Source organism: Aquarana catesbeiana, linkage group LG06 (genome assembly GCF_042186555.1).
Source record: "Aquarana catesbeiana isolate 2022-GZ linkage group LG06, ASM4218655v1, whole genome shotgun sequence".
Taxonomy (NCBI): Eukaryota; Metazoa; Chordata; class Amphibia; order Anura; family Ranidae; genus Aquarana; species Aquarana catesbeiana.
In genome coordinates, this window is record NC_133329.1 from 37,628,110 (window position 1) to 37,650,091 (window position 21,982).

The window sequence follows — 21,982 nt, forward strand, 5'->3', positions numbered from 1 at the left end:
TAGACCTCCTCTGTAAATCTAAAGTGGTAACGTGTAAAGGCTTTTAAAGGCTTTTAAAAATGTATTTATTTTGTTGCCACTGCACTTTTGTGCGCAATTGTAAAGCATGTCATGTTTGGTATCCATGTACTCAGCCTAAGATCCTCTTTTTTATTTCATCAAACATTTGGGCAATATAGTGTGTTTTAGTGCATTAAAATTTAAAAAAGTGTGTTTTTTCCCCAACAAATGCGTTTGAAAAATCGCTGCGCAAATACTGTGTGAAAAAAAAATGAAACACCCACCATTTTATTCTGTAGGGCATTTGCTTTAAAAAAATATATAATGTTTGGGGGTTCAAAGTAATTTTCTTGCCAAAAAAAAAACCTTTTTCATGTAAACAAAATGTGTCAGAAAGGGCTTTGTCTTTCAAGTGGTTAGAAGAGTGGGTGATGTGTGACATAAGCTTCTAAATGTTGTGCATAAAATGCCAGGACAATTCAAAACCCCCCCAAATGACCCCATTTTGGAAAGTAGACACCCCAAGCTATTTGCTGAGAGGCATGTCGAGTCCATGGAATATTTTATATTGCGACACAAGTTGCGGGAACGAGACATTTTTTTTTTTTTTTTTTGCACAAAGTTGTCACTAAATGATATATTGCTCAAACATGCCATGGGAATATGTGAAATTACACCCCAACATACATTCTGCTGCTTCTCCTGAGTACGGGGATACCACATGTGTGAGACTTCTTGGGAGCCTAGCCGCGTACGGGACCCCGAAAACCAAGCACCGCCTTCAGGCTTTCTAAGGGCGTGAATTTTTGATTTCACTCTTCACTGCCTATCACAGTTTCGGAGGCCATGGAATGCCCAGGTGGCACAAAACCCCCCAAATGACCCCATTTTGGAAAGTAGACACCCAAAGCTATTTGCTGAGAGGTATAGTGAGTATTTTGCAGATCTCACTTTTTGTCACAAAGTTTTAAAAATTGAAAAAAGAAAAAAAAAAAAGTTTTTTCTTGTCTTTCTTCATTTTCAAAAACAAATGAGAGCTGCAAAATACTCACCATGCCTCTCAGCAAATAGCTTGGGGTGTCTACTTTCCAAAATGGGGTAATTTGGGGGGGTTTTGTGCCACCTGGGCATTCCATGGCCTCCGAAACTGTGATAGACAGTGAAGAGTGAAATCAAAAATTTACACCCTTAGAAATCCTGAAGGCGGTGATTGGTTTTCGGGGCCCCGTACGCGGCTAGGCTCCCAAAAAGTCCCACACATGTGGTATCCCCATACTCAGGAGAAGCAGCTAAATGTATTTTGGGGTGCAATTCCACATATGCCCATGGCCTGTGTGAGCAATATATCATTTAGTGACAACTTTGTGCAAAAAAAACAAAAAAATGTGTCACTTTCCTGCAACTTGTGTCAAAATATAAAATATTCCATGGACTCAATATGCCTCTCAGCAAATAGCTTGGGGTATCTACTTTCCAAAATGGGGTCATTTGGGGGGGTTTTGTGCCACCTGGGCATTCCATGGCCTCCGAAACTGTGATAGGCAGTGAAGAGTGAAATCAAAAATTTACACCCTTAGAAATCCTGAAGGCGGTGATTGGTTTTCGGGGCCCCGTACGCGGCTAGGCTCCCAAAAAGTCCCACACATGTGGTATCCCCATACTCAGGAGAAGCAGCTGAATGTATTTTGGGGTGCAATTCCACATAGGCCCATGGCCTGTGTGAGCAATATATCATTTAGTGACAACTTTTTGTAATTTTTTTTTTTTTTTTTATTATTATTCAATCACTTGGGACAAAAAAAATAAATATTCAATGGGTTCAACATGCCTCTCAGCAATTTCCTTGCGGTGTCTACTTTCCAAAATGGGGTCATTTGGGGGGTTTTGTACTGTCCTGCCATTTTAGCACCTCAAGAAATGACATAGGCAGTCATAAACTAAAAGCTGTGTAAATTCCAGAAAATGTACCCTAGTTTGTAGACGCTATAACTTTTGCGCAAACCAATAAATATACGCTTATTGACATTTTTTTTACCAAAGACATGTGGCTGAATACATTTTGGCCTAAATGTATGACTAAAATTGAGTTTATTGGATTTTTTTTATAACAAAAAGTAGAAAATATCTTTTTTTTTCAAAATTTTCGGTCTTTTTCTGTTTATAGCGCAAAAAATATAAATCACAGAGGTGATCAAATACCATCAAAAGAAAGCTCTATTTGTGGGAAGAAAAGGACGCAAATTTTGTTTGGGTACAGCATTGCATGACCGCGCAATTAGCAGTTAAAGTGACGCAGTGCCAAATTGGAAAAAGATCTCTGGTCCTTAAGCAGCATAATGGTCCGGGGCTCAAGTGGTTAAAGAGGAGTTTATGTAACGCCTTTCCAGACTCTGGTCAGTTACAGTCTCATGGAAAAGCTAGTTTTGAGGCTTCTGTTGGTCAAAGGAGAAACAGTGGAGAAGGGGGCCACCTTTGTGATGCATTTCAAAAAATGTTTAGTCTTCAGCACCCAGGGCTGTCAGCTTCAAGATCCCATCGGCAGCATCTGCATCATATGTGGGGAGATTATCTAGGGGTGAAAACAAACATGGAGAACTTTCCAGTAGACAATCCACTAGGTTTCTGGGTCATGAGAATGGACCACTGACCAGAAGTTGCCCAGTATGCAATTGAGCTGCTGGGCTGCCCTGCATCCAGCGTGCTTTCTGAATGGGCATTCAGTGCTGCTGGAGGTTTTATGACAGATAAAAGAACCACCAAAACCCAAAGACCAATTTTTCCCGTAACTGTGTGACATCCGACAAGGGCATCAAATTTAAATTTTTACAGCAAGGCCAATTGCTTTCATCAAGAGTACCTCTAGAAGGTTACAGGGTGAAGGCACCACCAACATCCAAAGACCAATTATTCTGCAATTGTTTGACCAGGGCATCAAATTTCAATTTTTTACAGCAAGGCCAATTCTTGCTTTGATCAAGAGTACCTCTATAGAGTTATGGTGTGAAGGCACCACCAACACCCAAAGCCAAATTTTTCCACACCTGTTACTTCTATTCAAAGTCCGTGCAAGATACACCAGACTTTATCTATAAAAAATTTTAATCTTGGCCTAAGTGTACTATAATTTGGCTTCTTCACATAAGGCTTGCTCACTGTGGTGCAAAAATTTGTTATTTCCATCCAATGTCTGCCACTTATTTCAAATGCACTAAATTGTGGCTTCATCGTACAGACTGGCTCCCGAAGCCATTGTTTTCAAAAGAAAGAAAGTTTGCAGGAAAGATCAATTTAAATGTTTTTTTTTTCAAATGTCAGTTTTGCTGCAGCAGGTTCTATACATGGTACAGCTGTACTACTTTACAGACAGACTAAGGGGACCCCCAGGCACTATATTCAAAGAAAATTTTCATTTTTATTATTTTACTTTAAGCATTATTAAAATCACTGCTCCTCTAAAAACAATATTTTTTTAATAAAAATTTTGCATCGGTACATGTCCCCCTGGGCAGTAACCGGGCCCCATATCCTTTTTATGGCCAATAACTTGCATATAAGCCTTTAAAATGTGCTAGTGCTAGTGAAATAAAGAGTTTGAAAAGGCTTCAAAATGCTTGTCAGCTGGATCTTTAATCACTGCTGCATCTTTAGCCACTGGATCCACAATGGGAACTGCTCACTTCCTAGTTATAGTCTCTTCAAATGGGTAAAATGTTCTGTAAAACTTCTGGGAGGAGAAAATAGTTTAACAGGAATTTTAAATCACCATATAAAACAGGTTTAAGTAAAGAATGTACCGGAAAAGACTGAATAGTCTAAAGCAGGCGTCTCCAAACTTTCTAAACAAAGGGCCAGTTTACTGTCCTTCAAGCTTTTGGGGGGGCTGGACTGTGGCCAATGGAAGTAAAAATGTCCTGGCGTCAAAGGGGGGGTGAAGGACCATGATTGGTATTAGGGGAGTAATAGTGCCCCATCATTATTATCAGCGGGAGGAATAGTGCTCCATCATTGGTGTCAGTGGGAGGAATAACGCCCCATTGTCAGTGTCAGTGGCAGGAACTATGCCCCACTGTTGCTGAGAGTTGGGGGAATAATGCTCCAAGGGCTGGATAAAAGCAAAGGGCTGCATCTGACCCAAGGGCCGCAGTTTGAAGACCAATGTTTTCAAAGACTCTCAGGGATTCCAGCACTAAAAGAAGTAACAAGCTGCTTAATTTTCAAGACAGTTCACACCACATGAATTAGCGTTACTCCCTGAGGAGCCTCTGGATATAACAGGTTCTTCTGCCTACCGGAGGAGTGACACACTTTGGTTGCTTGACACTCACTGGCACACCTTTGTGTTGTTTGCAACTTTAATGGGCTGTATGGCCCAGCAGATAATTCAAACAATAATGTGGATAAAATAAACAATTGCAAAATGGATAAAGCTTGATACAGCAAATCACAGTTAACACAAATACAATGATTAGCTAAACTACAACTCCAGGCATATTTGAGTCTAAGTACTGTGAGATGGTACACACCTGGACAGTCTCTGCTTTGGACTCCTAACTTTGACAGTGTCTAATTGTCCAGTTGAATAAGTATATTGCTGGCTGGCATTTGAGGCCTGTGTATTCTTGTTATAGTGCTCACTGACTGGTATAAACTATACTGGTGGCCACATGTCCTCTCATCATTCTGGGCAAGCTGAGCCTGGTAGCACCTCTCCTCTGCTGGGAGTCAGTAGGATGGTCATCAAGAGCAGTAGGGCTCAATCAGACAAGTTTCAGAAATGCCGCAAGGAAAAGAGTTGGTAGTTGTAGTTAGTAATATACACAACAGCTGCTAGCCTTGCACCTCTGATCCCCTCTGCCTTTCCATGTGTGTCCCTTGCAAGTCTCCCCACTATCTATTTCTTCTTTCTGGCTAATCTCATTTAATCCCCATCTCTTCAGGCAAGATGTCCACTCCCAGGCCCAACTCAATGGGACTGCTCCCCTTGTGCATGGGTTCTGACAATTTACACCACTTAACTGGAACAACTAAATAGAGACACCAGTTAGGAACCTTTGGCACTCACAAACCAGCTGCTTAAAGCAGGAAAATGGCTGGAGGTGACTTGGTCACTTCAGGAGGCAGCAAGGACTATCTGAAATAAAAATGCATGTCTCTTGCTAATGGGAGCAACGAAAGGAAGAGGATATCTCATGCCAAAAAAGGCAGGAACAGAAAGTGGAGTGTGCCTGTCCCACTGTAGCTAGTTATACAGCACATTCCCCCTTAATTCTATGGAAACCAACAGAAGAAGTAAAATGATGGTGTTCCCTAGTACTAATAAATGCAGCAGCTCTCAAAACTCATTAAGCGTTTTCAAAAACTGGGTCATGCCATAGGTTTTGCTATGCTCTGGACCTAAAAAGTGCTTTGTGGCTAACACAGTACACAAAGGCATAGAAAAGTGCCACAAGCAAAGCCCAGTGACCAAAGATGACATTCTGGACAGGTCCCCAAAATCTTTGATTCAACAGAGTCTGGGTATAGCCTCCTCAACTAAAGCTGATCCAAATAGCTGCATAAAGAGCCAGACTCTGAAGCATTTAGATGAAGTCTTGATTTAAACAAAAAAACTATAAACAAATAAATAAACTAAAATGGTTGGAAAAAATGGTACATCTCAATAGAAAAATGAAATCCATCGTCTTAGGGACACTAGCAAAAAATGAAGCTTGCTGAGAGTGGGAGGGCTTACACCTGGCTGGACAACTACTTTTTAATTTGCCAGTGTCAAAATCCTCCTGTAGGTATCAGTATAACATTTTCTCAGAATTTTCTTTGAATCCCATGTCCCTTAAAGAGCGAGAAAGAAATATCTTTATAATAACCACAAAGCTGAAATGGAACATAGTATGGATGAATAGACAGAATGCAGAAACAAGGAAAGGAAATCCCAACAAAAATAGTCATTTCAACATCCATAAGACTTACCTTTTCTACATCCCCTAGACCTTCTGTATCCAAGAGAACCAATGTGTAGTTTGCCTCAAAGGGGTGAGGGATACACCATATCCAAATTCCTTTGGTCTTGGATTGAACAGTAGAGCCCAAACTAAAACCTGTAGATTAAAAATACAGTATATAGAAGATGAATAATGACACAAGAAGCAATCACTTAATGTCATCCTGTGGGCCACTTACCCCTTTTAGCTCCGGCCAACTTGTTCATCAGGTAGGACTTTCCAGACCGATACATCCCAACAATAGACACCACCACCATTGGCTGCTCAAAGTTGGAAAGGATGTTTATGGCCTTAGGATTCACCACAAGTTGGCCATTACCTACGTTTTCAATTAGGCAAATTGGTTGCTCCATTCTGAACACTAATTCAATGACAAATGATGCAGTTCCGTCTGAAAGAAGGAAAGATATACTGAATTGGGGTCTTAGAATGTAGTTCAGTTTTCAACATTTTATAATAATAAAAAAAATTGATGAAAAATATTTTATTGATATCATTCTAATCTTTGTGCAAAATCTATTTTAGAAGAGAGAATATGTGTTAGCTGGGGAAGTCCACCCTCTCCACTTGTCCTAGGGACTATTGTGTTAATAGGAAATCCAAAATTCTGCGGTTATCGCCAGAACAGGAGGTGAAAGAGATCTTATGCTGGGGACACCTATTGTGGTTAGAATGATGTAGCACCCTCCTAGGTAGGTGCTAGAAAAGAGTATAGGTTTTGATCTTTCTGCTTACCAGGAAGATGGTCAGGTAAAACTTAGAATGTTCTCTGCCTACCAGGGAGCAGGATCTATTGGTTAGGTCTGCTCATTGTATTCAGGTGAATCTCAGCTTGTTCTGACTGTCACCCACTGGCCCAATAGGGATTCATATTGGACAGTGGAAGCGGACCTGACAAATGAGTGCACAGGTTTTGTTACAGTCTCAGTCATTGGCAGAGGGAAAGTGCTGCAATGCCTAATGGGATACTGGATTTAAAGCCCGGGTACATGTTCTCAGGGTTAGATAAGCCGGGAAACAAAGTCCAGGAGAGAGAGGGGCAGTTGCCCTCTCCTCCATGGAGGAAGCCATGCAGGAAAGAGGGGTGGTTGCCCTCTCCTCCGTGGAGGAGGCCGTGAGTGGTCGACCCAGGGGCCTAGAGAAGCTCAATGCAGAGGTCCTGCAGAGCTGACTGAAAGAGAGACACCAGGAAGGATCTGATTCAGCCTACTGTGAGTACAGATCTGTGTCTTTAGGGCCTGTCGAGTGAGGGTGGCCCCCTTCAGCTAAGGAGTCAGTGAACGGGTGTCAGTAAAAAGGATGCTAGAGAGTGTCCTGAAGATAATGTAGTTCATCAATTCCACTGCTAGCAAGAGCAAGAAGACTTAACTCTTCCATACATGTGGCTGTATGGTTAAAGCAGTGTGACTGCTTACTCAAGTAATTTGGTGAGGTCAAGTGAGGGTTGTCCTTATCCCTCATGAATAGTTCTAGTTGGATTATCCCACTCATCTCTTCTCCCATCCAAGTTCAAAATGAAATACTTAACTAGACTGGTCATTCAGTAATGAACAAGTGGGAGTAGGGGTGGAAATTCCTAGCAACCCAGTAGGAGCCCTTAGCAACACTGTGAGGAACTCCTAACAACTAAGCTGGAACTTCTAGCAACTGGGCGGGATCCCTTAGCAACCAAGCGGGAACCCTTGGCAACCAAGTGGGAAGTCCTCGAAGTGGGAACCCTCAGCAACCCAGTGGGTACCTATAGCAACTGAGTGTGCACCCTCAGCAACTAAGTGAGAACTATTGTCAACCAGCTGCAGGTAACCAGAGGGAGGCCTATGAAGTCAACACTCAGCAAGCCCTAAGGAGACAGTGCTACAATTAAGGAAAGGGAGTAGGGACACTTCTCTCTGGTGGACCTGTCCTGTATGGATGTAGTGGGGTCACACAGCTGGAGACAGCACTATGGTGGCTCTTCACAAGAGTTGAAGCAATTCTAGCAAGAAAGGAGTAGAACAAGGAATGCTCCTCTAAGTGCAGAATGCCAGCAGTTTATTTAAAAAAAAAATTTAAATCACTTACAAGAAGTGGACGTTTAGTAGGCCCTTTAGGAGGCTCAAACAAATAAAAACAACTCAGGGAGCACTGATCCAAAGAGTTGGACACCCATACTCTCATTGATTCATGAGCCCTTGACCCCTGATTGGTGGTCTGGTTCCATACCCATCACAGTTAGTCTTCATTATTTATGATTCTTTGTCCATGCTTTTGGTGTCCTAGTGTCCCTGGGTGCTAGTGTTCTTGGGTGTGGCTGGTTCCTTTACCTATTCACCATTAGTTCCCACTGTCTGAGCTATTGATTATGTTTTGCGTCTGGTATTCAGGTGTTGTTGGTTTTTAGTGTCCTTGTCTGTGGTTGGTCTTTTGATACATCCACCATTTTTATCTTCATTTTCATATACTTTCATTTTTTTAAATTTTTTTTAATTTTAATTTTATTTATTATTATTCTTCTATTTTATTTTCTATTTTTGTTTTATTTTTAATTTTTGATTATTATTTTTAATTATTTTTCATTCTTGTTTTATCCTAGTATTTTTATAATTCAACTTTTAATGATTATGGGTCATTGGAGGTGGATGTATGGCTGCCCCGTCCCCCACATTTTATCATTTACTATTTATTATCCCGTTTCCTGCCGGTTCCTGAACATGTGACCTGAAGAAAGGGTTAATCCCCGAAACATGTAGTCCCACATCGTTCAAGCCCCGGAAACATTTGGAAGTCTTCTCCGTGTTCCTCTTTCTCCTCCTTCTCCTTACATGACTCATCGCCAGTTGGTTGGAGACCACCGTGTCTGTAGCACTGGACATGGCTAGTCAGGAGCAATGTGGGGCCTGTCAGTTTGACCCAGCTTTACTGGTTTGATCACCAGCATCTTGCCATTGCTCAGATCATCTGCTAAGAGAGCTGACATTGTCCTCCTTCCCGCTGGGCTCCCTTGATCCAGAGACCTCGAGCTCATGAATAGGAACGAGCTTTGAGTTCGAGTCGAACATCACATGTTCAACCGTTCGTCGATTTGCAATTTTTATGGGCCGTTCGCGCAACTCAAATTCGAATTCGAGTAGCACGTCACGGCCCATAATTCACTGTGGCATCGTAGTGCATTGCTGGCTGATGATTGGCCAAGCATGCACTATGACCCGCATGCTTGGCCAATCACAGCACCGTCTGTACAGAGAGCCGTAATTGGCCAAAGCCAGGGTGACTTTGGCCAATTATGGCTCAGGGGTTTAGTACATGCCCCACACTCTATAAGGCCGCCTGCACGTCGGCCCTGTGTAGTGTGTTCCGGCGTTGAGAGAGAGATAGAGAGAGAGAAAGTGTCATTTGATTTAAGTTAGATAGAGTAGGCAGGCGAGTCAGTTAGCTGCACTTACAGTGTATCGTGTATATATATGCATCCTAGGTGTTGTATATATGTATATATATATATATATATATATATATATATATATATATATATATATTGTATTCAGTTTAGCTAGATCCGTTCCTGTTATTCTCTTCCTACTGACAGGCAGGCAGGTGTTTTTACAGTATTTACAGCTACCTGAAGAAAATTGCTGGTGTTCTTCTGATCCTATTAGTCCTATTAGCTACAGTATTTGCAGATAGTGTAGTGCGTCTTTTGCACAGTGTGCACCTAAAGCTACCTGAAGAAAATTGGTGGTCTTCTTCTGATCCTATTGTGAAGACATGAAATATATGAACCATATCTTTCTATGTATCCAGAGTTCCTCTTCAACATGAATTTGTATTTCTGATATTTATTTCTTATTATTCTTGTTTTTCTCTAAGATGTTTCTGAATTCTTTTGGTATTGCAACACAAGTGGCTGACCAGTTGACAATTAAATGTTCTGCCAATGACCTGACACAATTCTCAGAAAGGATGTGATATGGAAAAATGTTGACATAAAAACTCCCATTCTAAAAGTCAAATTAACCTTTCCCAAATAATTATTCTTCCTTTTCTGTCAAAATAATTTGTTAATTAAAAATTAAAAATAGTCAGGTCAAGATGACCCAGAAAGATGGCCAAAAGCTGTGTTGAAATACTTAGTAAAATGCGTACATGAGACGTGTAACTTTGGGCTTTTGCCCGCCATAGAATGTAATGCTAGGAGTTTCTATAAAAGTCTGAACCACTCTGTAATCTGTATCACATTCCCTTGAAAAAGATGTGATCCACTGTATGTACAGTGCATATTCTGAAGTAAACATACATGAGACGAATACAGCTCTATTGGTGTTGATGTCCTTTATTTCAAGGTTTAACTTCACAGTTTGGTGACCCGATGTGATTTCTTGTCTGCATCTCCACCACCGGCTCAACACCCTCCCCAGGACGGACAGCAGCAAAGAGGCCTCAGGTGAGAAAACCTTTATTTTCTCATTATAAATACTGTTTTTTCTGTGAGGTGTTGAGGGGCGGGTTGGGGAAATGCAGCCACAGAAGGTAAACACGTTTCCTATTTGATTTTGCCTGCATTTTGTCTCTGTATGATTACTGAGAATGTTGAAGTTACCTATTACAATTTAAAGCATGCTAAAGAATGATCATTTTAAGCGCTTGCCTTTTCTCCTTGTCTCCAGAAATGACAATGTATATATATATTTTGTGAAGGGATGTATAAGTGCAGGTACCACAATTTCTAAAGAGTGAATAGAAGTTGGTGGTGGTGTTGAATTTTTTGTTTGTATGTTTTTTTTTGAACATTTGTGGTCCTAAGGCAGATAGGTATTGCCTTCAGCGGATAGCCACAAATGGGTGAATGACCTGCTGTATGTTCTCTGGAATAGGGAGTCTAGATAGGGACTAGCCTATTGCCACTCAGAAAGGAGATGTCCTCTGAGAGTAGAACGAGCGAGATATCTCAACCTTTGTACTGGGCTGCTGGTACACAGCCATAAAGATAAACGGTGGAGCTCTCAGTCCCGGAGTTCCAAATTATTGTCATTTCTGAAGAGATTAATGAGAAATTGTGATAAATATGGGAAATTTGCTTGAAAAAAATGTTTTGCTTGTCATGAATACATTTGGGTTAACAAAAGATAGGACAAAAAAGTTATTGAAAATAGCAAAAGCAACAGGGCTAAGTATTACAACCAAGTACTCCTATCATCAGAATGATGGTGAGCGGAGACCCAGATGCCCTGAAACATCATGTAAAATGGTGTAAACTAACAAAAAAAGAGTATAAGAAGGACCCATCTATTAAGGGTCCCTTAATACACCTACAATTGATGCATTGTTTAATCTGCTTTTTAAAGTTTCTGATTGTGGGAGGATTGAATGTTTAGCAGCCTGGGAAGAAGTATCCAGGAAGGATATAACCCCCCCCCTACTATAAAATGTGCTCAGAGAAAGCTGCTTTACATGTAGAAGATGAGGATGAAATGCCCAATGCATGGGCTTCCCCTTATGACTCAATAAGAAGGGAATTGTCAGGAGTATCTGCACCTATGGTACAGCAAGTGGAAACTACAGGAGGGGAGTCAGCTAGTGATGATATAGGAGAGGCATCTGGTTATCAGCAGGCCACTCCAAGAATTATGACAGAAACTCCACAGCGTAGACACATAGGTAAACTTGTTAATAAGCAATATTCCCCACATTATCGTAGAGAGGAACCATTCTATGATGTAGATGGTACAATGACATTTGAAAAAGATGGGGAACTGTGGCAGTACACTCCACAGCAAGAGCAGATGCCTTAGCAAGATTTAATAAATTAAGTAAATCTGATACTAGTACTCCTCCAGCAAGGGGATCTAGAGATCATGCTTCACCTGTGTTAACTAGGCAACAAGTAAAACGGTTGGGATTACTACCCCAGCATACCCCAGAAGATAGACAAAGCACAAAAAAGTATTTTAAATCCCAATTAGAACCATTTGGACAAATGCCCTTGAGAGAGGTAGCTTTACCGGGGGAAGAAGATGGCCAGGGTAATTATACCGCAAGAATAGGAAAAGTTTATATCCCCTGGAAACCCAATGAAATTAGGGCAATTATTGCTGATCTGCCCAACTTAGAGAAATGTCAAAAGAAATGGTATAAATGGTATAAAAAGTTATGTGATGTGGATAGAGAAAACGCAACAAGATACATATATTGATATGTGGATGTTGATTGATTGTGTTGTGCCAGAAAAGTATGTGGATGTATGGAATGTATTTGCAAGATATGCGAACATTGATGGATGTTGTGCAGAAGAAAGTTGAAGGATGTATTAGATTACTGGAATAGATTCAAGGATGCTATTCAGAAGCATACTGATTGTATTCCAGATGATGAAAGTGATATGAAGCGACCAGAGTTGGTGAATGTATTGGTGGGTGGAATGTTGCCTGAGATTAGGGAAGAGCTTTGTACAATGGGATGGAGAAAGAAAGCTGCCCCTGAGTTAGTTGAGATTGCTCAAATAGCTTACAAATTGTTACAGAAAAGGAAAGACAAGGTAGAAAAGAAGAAGAAAACAAAAATGATGAATATACAAGTACCAGAGGTTAAGGAAAAAGTCCCAGAGCCCAAGGGGGTACCAGTATCTACAGTACAGGTAACACCTCAGGGTGTACCAGTAGCGGCCCCCCCTTACCCACCTTCGGGAGTGGTATATATCTCTAATTATGGGGTGCCACGGCAAAAGCGTGGCAATTGGAGACAAAATGAGGGACAACGCATAAACCCTAGAATTCAGTCCCGATACCAACAAATCATCCCAAATAGAGTAAGACCCCCAACCCTGCAACCTCGTGCCTCCCACACTTGCTTCAAGTGCGGATTGAGTGGACATATAGCACGGGACTGTAGGGGGCGCTAGGATAAGGTGGGATGTGGTGACAATATAGATGACCCATTTTATCAAGCTTTAGCTGTAATTGAAGTTGATTCTGTTGATGAGCCAATGGTTGAAATAAATGTAAACGGTATTGATTTGTGTGGTCTCATAGACACAGGGCCTTCACGGTCCCTTTTGAATGTCTTTGACCCCAACTTACCACTCTCCAATGAAAGGGTTTCTTTGATTGGAGTAAGTAATAATATAATCTCGGCAAGGGTTATGCAATCGGTACCGGTGACATTGGGAGAGCATTCAACAGAACACTCATTTGTATTGCCTCCACATTCCCCCTGTAATTTATTAGGACGAGATTTACTTTCAAAAATGGGGGTAACCATTCCTTTATCACCGGGTAAAACTGTCATTGACATACCGCATAGGTTAAAAGAGGAAGCAACTGATCTGTTGTTTATGCTTTTATTAGTAGCTGATATGGAGGGAGGAATTCCAGAGGAGGCCAAACAAAAAATTGACCCCTTCATATGGGTAACAGGAGCAAACACTCATGGCCTTATGAAAGTTGCTCCTTGCGGTTAAATAGAGACCCTACACTACCAATACCTAGCCTAAATCAATACCCCTTATCTCCTGAATCAGTTGAGGGTATTGAGCCAGTAATAGAGGAGTTACAACAGGAGGGTGGTCTTACTCCTTGACTCCTTGTAGGAGTTCTGCTAACACTCCTATCTATCCAGTTCCCAAACCTATAAAAGCAGGAGAAAGAAGCTATCGCTAAAACTAATGAATATTGCATTTTACAGAATCTGAGAGATTAATAAAGACAAAGATAAAAATAAACAATGATGAATGTATAACAAGTTCCTGTACCGGGGAAAGCAGCACTGCATATGGAAAGTATTAAGGTGCAGGTCTTAGCTGTTCAAATTAGAAGGGAAAGATGAGTCTAGTAGAACTAAGATGTATGTTAGAAATGCCCCAATGAGTGGGGGCTCGGGTTCAGCAGATAGTGGAGTGTGGTGATTTGATTAATGAAAATTTAATTCCTTCCCTGAACTTGCTGTCTTGAATTTGGGACAAAATACAGTACCAATGATTGATGTGTCAGTTAATGGTTTATCTATCCTGTGTTTAATAGATAAAGGCGATTCAAAGAGTTTGTTAAATATATATGATGCCAATTTTTCCACTTCGAATCAGCAGGTAATTTTGGTCAGGGTAAGTAATGATGTAATTACGGCCAAAGTTACTGAGCCTCTATAGGTAAGAATGGGAGGTCAGTGTCATAAATGTTTTTTTTGTTTTATCGCCATACTCCCCTTGCAGTCTGCTAGACAGAGGTATACTAATATATATATAGGAGTAACTATAGTTTTAACTGCTGAAGGAATGGGAGTAATACATACTTGAAGTAAAGGGAGACTTTAGATTTGCTACTTATGCCAGCAATTTATTAACCCCAAGCAGTAGGTGCTATTGTAAATATCTATAGTGACTCAGCTTATACTGTAGGCATAGTGCATAGTTTTGCACAACTCTAGCAAGAAAGGGTTTATTTAACAGCAGCAGGAACCCCTATACAGCATAAAGAGTTAATTGCCAGATTATTGGCAGCGGTCCAGCTGCCTCTTAAAGTTGCAGTAATTAAATGTTAAGCACATACCAGAGCAGATGATAGTATATCACTTGGGAATGCTTTGGCTGATAGGTAGGCTAAAGATGCTATACATTCTTATGACCCAACTGAGCCAACTACAACATTTCTGCTCACAGATCTTCAAGTGGATCTGGACATCCTATCAGCCCTGCAGGCAAGCTCGCCTCATACATCCTCTTGGACCACAAAGGGAGCTGTTTGTGGGGCAGATGGTCTATGGAGATTAAAAAACAGACTGGTTGCTCCTCCGACATTGTTTCCTTCTTTGTTTGCTTTGAGCCATGGGCCTTGCCATGTCTCAACAGGAGGGATGTGTCGGGTGGTAGCCAGAGATTGGTGGGCTCCAGGTTTTTCTGCATATGCTGCTAAACAGGTTACTGAATGTTCTATATGTCGAATGCATAATATTGGAAAGTCAGTGCCCACTCCCATGAAGCATATTCCACATACTGAGGAGCCATTTCAAATTGTGCAAATTGACTTCTAAGATATGCCCCCTTGTGGTCGATTTAAGTTTCTTTTGGTTTGCATTGATCAATTTTTGAACTGGCCAGAGGCTTGGCCCACGTCCAAAAATGATGCCAGAACTGTGGTAAAATGTCTGACGAGGGAATTGATCCCAAGGTTTGGTATAGGGTCAATAATTTCCTCAGATAAAGGGACACATTTTGAGAACAAACTTATGGCAGGAGTAGTGAATATTTTGGGTATGAAACAGCAATTGCATACTCCTTACAGACCTCAGGCTAGTGGGATGGTGGAACGCAGCAATCAATCCCTGAAGAGGTATTTAGCCAAAATAACTGCTAATGGACAAAGCACATGGGTAGAAGCGTTACCTATAGCCTTGGCGACCATTAGGACTACCCCTAAAGAGAAACATGGACTGTCACCTTTTGACATATTGTTTGGGCGACCGCCTAAAAGACTACATTCATCTCTTGTGCAGCCAGAGACAGTGACTTTAATAAATGGTCAAGATTCCATGACAGAATATGTTCGCAAATTGGCAAATGTGTTTTCTGATACTTTTTCCAGAGCCAAAGCAGGAAAACCTGTGGACACGAGTAAAGGAACTCATGGACTAAAGTCAGGAGATTGGGTAAATATCAAGACTCACACACCCCGGACTACTTTGTCCCCTAAGTGGAAAGGACCATTTCAGGTCATTCTTGTGTCTCCAACTGCAGTGAAGCTGAAAGACTATAAGTATTGGGTGCATGGTTCGCACTGTAAGAAGTCTGTGGTTCCAAAAGAGAATATAAGCCGGTCTGCTACTGACAAGAATTGTTCTGTACCTTTACCTTCCAGGTCTCCTCCACTGACTCGTGCACAAGCAAGAAAACTGCAGAATGAATCTCCTAGGGCCTAAGATGAATGTGAAGCTCTGGAGTGTTATCCTCTGCGGTGGAGTGGTGGTATGGATTACAGTCATGGCATATGAATGGACATACAAGAAAGAAAAGGGTAAGATACAAGACACTTTTCTTTTTAATGCTACTGTAATGGAAGAAATGTCACAACTTGAACCGGTTTGAGATACTGATCTAAGAGCACGGAGGGAAGCCACACATGAATATCATGCCAAACTAGCAGAGCCTTTCCATAACTCTTTTGTATCTATGCACCTGCAAGCTGCCAAGAAACTGAATATCACTAATTGCTGGATATGCACACATGCACCTATTTCTCATAAGACTATGCCTTTGTTAGGAATACCTAGCACTTTAGCTGAAATAGAGGACAGTGCACACTTTGGTGAAGTCAGTAGAACAATGATTGACAGATCTATTTCACTTCTACTGTTCACAAATGCTCCATTGAGAAAACCAGCAGTCTGCATTAACTTTACTCGAACTTATATACCTGAGTTGCTTTCCCAGGGTTACCAGAGTACTACCCGACCGATTGGGAACTCCAACTGCATGGATAATGCCGATATCAAGTACTGGTTTGATGGTAAGGATACTGTGTGGAAAACTGATAAATATCAGGAATTACATGACTACACACATCGTCAACATCTCCAGCAGAACAATATGAAGCTATTGATGTGCTTGCAAGGATATAATTTCAATAAAGCTTGTGCTGCCCTACCAGGTTATTATTTCATATGTGGAAATAAAGCATATTCTTGGGTTCCTTTGAATTCTAATGGGGTTTGTTACTTTGGTAGAGTCATACCTGCTACTTGGTATATGGAGGATAATTACTTTCAAGAAACACAGCTCCACAAAATACCTGAAAACTGAAGACTTTGTGCACCTTGTTAAAAGGGATCTCACTGATCAGTCAGCTTCAGGAGAAGATGAAACCTCAGGAGGACAAGAAGAAAAAGAAGACTCTGAAATTAATGTGAAAAATGACGATTCTCCTAATAGGCCTACATTTTATCCTAAGTCAGATGATAACTTCACAAATATTGAATCACATGACAGAGAGATTAAACCATTGTTTTCTATTCCTTGGGTAAATAGATGTTGTATTAAAAAGGCTTTCAGTTTCATCATTGATTTGGTAGACCTGATGGATAATATTACTGCCTTGTATGATAGAAACTTTATAGCCCTTGCTATAGAATTGAAGATGATCAAAAAAGAGGTTTTGCAGCACTGGCTGGTGCTGGATTATCTCATGGCCAGTCAAGGAGGAATATGCACCATAGTGGGAACTACTTGTTGTAACTACTTTGGAAATGATACTAAGACTGAAGATGCCATCATTTCACATGTAGAAAAGGTACAACAAATGAAGGTTAAATTTCGCAAAGAACATACCGAAAATGCTTGGGTTGAGGGTAGCTGGGAGAGCTGGCTTTCCTGGCTCAATCCTCTCAACTGGTTTTCTGGTATTGCAGGATGGTTTTCTGGAATTTTACGTGGTATTCTATATATTGTAGGAATTATAGTCCTCATAATCCTGATAGTTAAATGCGCACCTATGTTATGCAAGCGTTGTTTGAAGATAATCACACGTGCTGGTACTAATATTGGTTCTTCTGAGCCATTAAGGTCTCGAGTCAGAACTGCTCATGAGATGGTGGTCCATATACCTGGAGATCAACCTAAAGACACAGAAGAAGCTTAAAAGTAGGGATGAGCTTCGTGTTCGAGTCAAACCCATGTTCGACTCGAACATCGGCTGTTCGGTCGTTCGCCGAATTGCGAACGATATGGGCCGTTCGCGCCAAATTCGTGTGGCGCGTCACGGCCCATAATTCACTGCGGCATCGCAGTGCATTGCTTGCCGATGATTGGCCAAGCATGCACTATGACCCGCATGCTTGGCCAATCACAGCGCCGCCTTAACAGAGAGCCGTAATTGGCCAAAGCCAAGGAGGCTTTGGACAATTATCGCTCAGGGGATTTAGTACACGCCCCACACTATATAAGGCCGCCTGCACGGCGGCCCTGTGCAGTGTGTTCTGGTGTGCTGAGAAATAGAGAGAGAGAGAGAGACAGTGTCATTTCATTTGAGTTAGCTAGATTAGGCAGGACAGTCAGTCAGTTAGCTGCACTTATATTGTATTGTGTATATATATGCATCCCAGGTGTTGCATATATATATATATATACACTGTATTCAGTTTAGCTAGATCCGTTCCTGTTATCTTCTAGACTATTTACATTTAGTGCAGTGCATCCTGCTCACAGTGTTCAGCTAGATCCGTTCCTGTTATCTTCCTACTGACAGGCAGGCTTGTCTTGTTACAGTATTTTGAAGAAAATTACTGGTGTTCTTTTGATCCTATTAGTACCACAGTCAGGCAGCTAGACTATTTACATTTAGTGCAGTGCGTCCTGCTCACAGTGTTCAGCTAGATCCGTTCCTGTTATCTTCTTACTGACAGGCAGGCTTGTCTTGTTACAGTATTTTGAAGAAAATTACTGGTGTTCTTTTGATCCTATTAGTACCACAGTCAGGCAGCTAGACTATTTACATTTAGTGCAGTGCATCCTGCTCACAGTGTTCAGCTAGATCCGTTCCTGTTATCTTCCTACTGACAGGCAGGCTTGTCTTGTTACAATATATAAAGCTACCTGAAGAAAATTGCTGGTGTTCTTTTGATCCTATTAGTACCACAGTCAGGCAGCTAGACTATTTACAGTTAGTGCAGTGCGTCCTGCTCACAGTGTTCTGCTAAACCTACAAGTTAGTGGGGTGCGTCCTGCTCACAGTGTTCAGCTAGATCCGTTCCTGTTATCTTCTTACTGACAGGCAGGCTTGTCTTGTTACAGTATATAAAGCTACCTGAAGAAAATTGCTGGTGTTCTTTTGATCCTATTAGTACCACAGTCAGGCAGCTAGACTATTTACAGTTAGTGGGGTGCGTCCTGCTCACAGTGTTCTGCTAAACCTACAAGTTAGTGGGGTGCGTCCTGCTCACAGTGTTCAGCTAAACCTACAAGTTAGTGGGGTGCGTCCTGCTCACAGTGTTCAGCTAAACCTACAAGTTAGTGGGGTACGTCCACCTCACAGTGTTCAGCTAAACCTACAAGCTAGTGGCGTGCGTCCTGCTCACAGTGTTCAGCTAGATCCGTTTCTGTTATCTTCTTACTGACAGGCAGGCTTGTCTTGTTACAGTAAATACAGCTACCTGAAGAAAATTGCTGGTGTTCTTTTGATCCTATTAGTATCACAGTCAGGCAGCTAGACTATTTACAGTTAGTGCAGTGCATCCTGCTCACAGTGTTCAGCTAAACCTACAAGTTAGTGGGGTGCGTCCACCTCACAGTGTTCAGCTAAAGCTACCTGTAGAAGGTTCTCATACTACAGGCAGGCAGTTGATTTTGCTAGCTGCAGTATCAGTACATATATATATATATATATATATATATATATATATATATCCCAGCTTAGTGCAGCTACAGGCCATTAGTATGTCTGGAAGGCCAAGAATGAGAGGCAGACAGTCACAAGCCAATAAGAGAGGGCAAGCAGGCTCTGTGTCTAGTGCTGGTCGTGGAGACGGTGCATCCTCATCAGCACGTGGCCATGGGACACGCTTGGCCTTTTTTTCGGCAGCTGGCCATGTTGAGCCGCAACATGCGGAAGACTTGGTCGAGTGGATGACCAAGCCGTCCTCATCCTCCTCATCCTCTCTCACCCATGCCCAGGGTACTTAGTCTGGCAAAGCAGCGGCCTCTTCCCTCGGCTCAATGTCATCAGTGACTCCTTCCCTAGCCCCACCATGTCCTCCTGAGGAGTCCCTCGAACTGTTTGACCACAGTGTTGGGTACATGCTCCAGGAGGATGCCCAGCGTTTGGAAGGCTCTGATGATGATACTGAGCTCGATGAAGGCAGTAACATGAGCACGGACAGAGGGGGTGCCCAAGAAGGACAGCAATCTGGCAGTCATGCTCCCCCTGCTGCAGCATACTGCCAGGTTTGCTCCAGTGATGAGGAGGGAGGGGATGATGAGGTCACTGACTCAACGTGGGTGCCTGATAGGAGAGAGGAGGAGGAGAAGGAGGAGGCAGCACATCACCAACGAGGCAGGATGCCCTCCAGGGGCCAGCCTAAGGGCAGCACATTGACTGCATCACACCCCAAAGCTCCACATGTGCAGGGCGCTGCAGTCTCTGCGCGTTATTCAAAAAGTTCTTTGGTGTGGGCCTTTTTTGAGACGAGTGCATCAGATCGCACCGCTGCTATTTGCAACATATGTCTCAAGCGTATCTCACGTGGCCAAAACATCTCCCGCTTGGGTACCACATGCTTGACCAAACATATGTTGACCTGCCATGCAGTTCGTTGGCAAGCATATCTAAAAGACCCACACCAAAGAACAAAGAGGACCTCTCCTTGCTCCTCATCAGCTGAGATCTCCAACCCCACTAGACCTTCAGTCCTCTCTGAGACCTGCACTGAGAGGAATGAAGGTGTAGAATTAGGTGTGTCACAACCAAGTACTTGTGGGCAATCTGCTTTTGGTACACCGACGTCAGATTGTACCAGGCAAATTTCCCTGCCCCAGCTGCTGCACCGCCGAAAGAAGTTTGCTCCCAGCCATCCACATGCCCAGTGGTTGAATGCTAGCTTGGCAAAATTGCTAGCACTTAACTGCTGCCTTTTCAGTTGGTAGACTCTGCCCCCTTCCGTGAGTTTGTGGAATGTGCGGTTCCTCAGTGGCAGGTACCCAAACGCCACTTTTTCTCACGGAAGGCGATTCCGGCTCTCTACCGGCATGTGGAAAGCAATGTCCATGCCTCGCTGGACAGGGTGGTCAGCGGTAAGGTGCATATTACCGCTGACTCATGGTCCAGCAGGCATGGACAGGGACATTACCTATGTTTCACGGCGCATTGGGTGACTCTGCTGGCAGCTGGGAAGGATGCAGGACAAGGTGCAGTAGTGTTGGAGGTTGTTCCGCCACCACGCCTCCAAAATGCTAATGATTGTGACACACCTCTCTCCTCCACCCCCTCCTCTTCTTCTTCCTCCATGGCCTCTTCCTCGGAACCAGCTGTGCTCCGTAGTCGTTCAAGGGGCTACACAAGTACGCAGGCCAAAAGATGCCATGCGGTGCTTGAGCTGGTGTGCTTGGGGGACAGGAGCCACACTGGGGCAGAGGTTCTGTCAGCTCTGCAGGGGCAGGTTCAGAGGTGGTTGACGCCACGCCAACTTAAGGCAGGAATGGTGGTTTGCGACAATGGCACCAACCTCCTCTCTGCCCTCCGACAGGGACAAATGACCCATGTGCCCTGTTTGGCTCACGTCCTTAACTTGGTGGTGCAGCGGTTCTTGGGCAGGTACCCGGGCTTACAGGATGTCCTGAGGCAGGCCAGGAAAGTCTGTGTGCATTTCCGCTGGTCATATAATGCCAGTGCTCGGCTGACGGACCTCCAAAAGGAGTTTAACCTGCTCAAGAACCGCCTAATCTGTGACATGCCCACCAGGTGGAACTCAACGTTGGCCATGCTGCAGCAGCTGCACACGCAGCAGAGGGCCATCAATGAGTACCTGTGCGACTATGGCACCAGGACAGGGTCAGGGGAGCTTGGTTTTTTTTCCCCACGCCAGTGGGCCATGATCAGGGATGCATGCACTGTCCTGTCACCATTTGAGGAGGCCACGAGGATGGTGAGCAGTGACAGTGCATGCATCAGTGACACTGTCCCCCTTGTCCACCTGTTGGAGCACACGCTGCGTGGAATAATGGACAGGGCACTTGAGGCAGAACAGAGTCAGGAAGAGGAGGACTTCCTTAGCTCTCAAGGCCCCCTTTATCCAGACAGTGTTCCTGCGTGCCCGCCGATCACACAGGAAGAGGACGAGGAGGAGGAGGAGGAGGAGGAGGAAGATTGTGTCAGTATGGAGGTGGAGCCTGGCACTCAGCATCAGCAGCAGTCTTTAAGGGATCAGTCCCAAGAAACACATGGACTTGTACGTGGCTGGGAGGAGGTGGCTGCGGACCATGTCGTCCTTAGTGACCCAGAGGACTCCGGACCGAATGCCTCAGCAAACCTACGCTG

General features: G+C 43.0%; 1 protein-coding gene across 1 annotated transcript in view; it reads right to left on the bottom strand.

Annotated features, from left to right (window-relative positions):
* The window catches only part of LOC141148315 (guanylate-binding protein 1-like), a 136,509-nt gene that overhangs the window by 106,396 nt on the left and 8,131 nt on the right, over positions 1 to 21,982 (bottom strand). The window contains exons 2-3 of the mRNA XM_073635635.1: positions 6,178 to 6,390; positions 5,968 to 6,095 (exon numbers count right to left, since the gene is read on the bottom strand). Coding sequence (XP_073491736.1) covers positions 5,968 to 6,095; positions 6,178 to 6,352 — 303 coding nt within the window. The 5' untranslated portion in view covers positions 6,353 to 6,390. The remainder of the gene's footprint in view (positions 1 to 5,967; positions 6,096 to 6,177; positions 6,391 to 21,982) is intronic.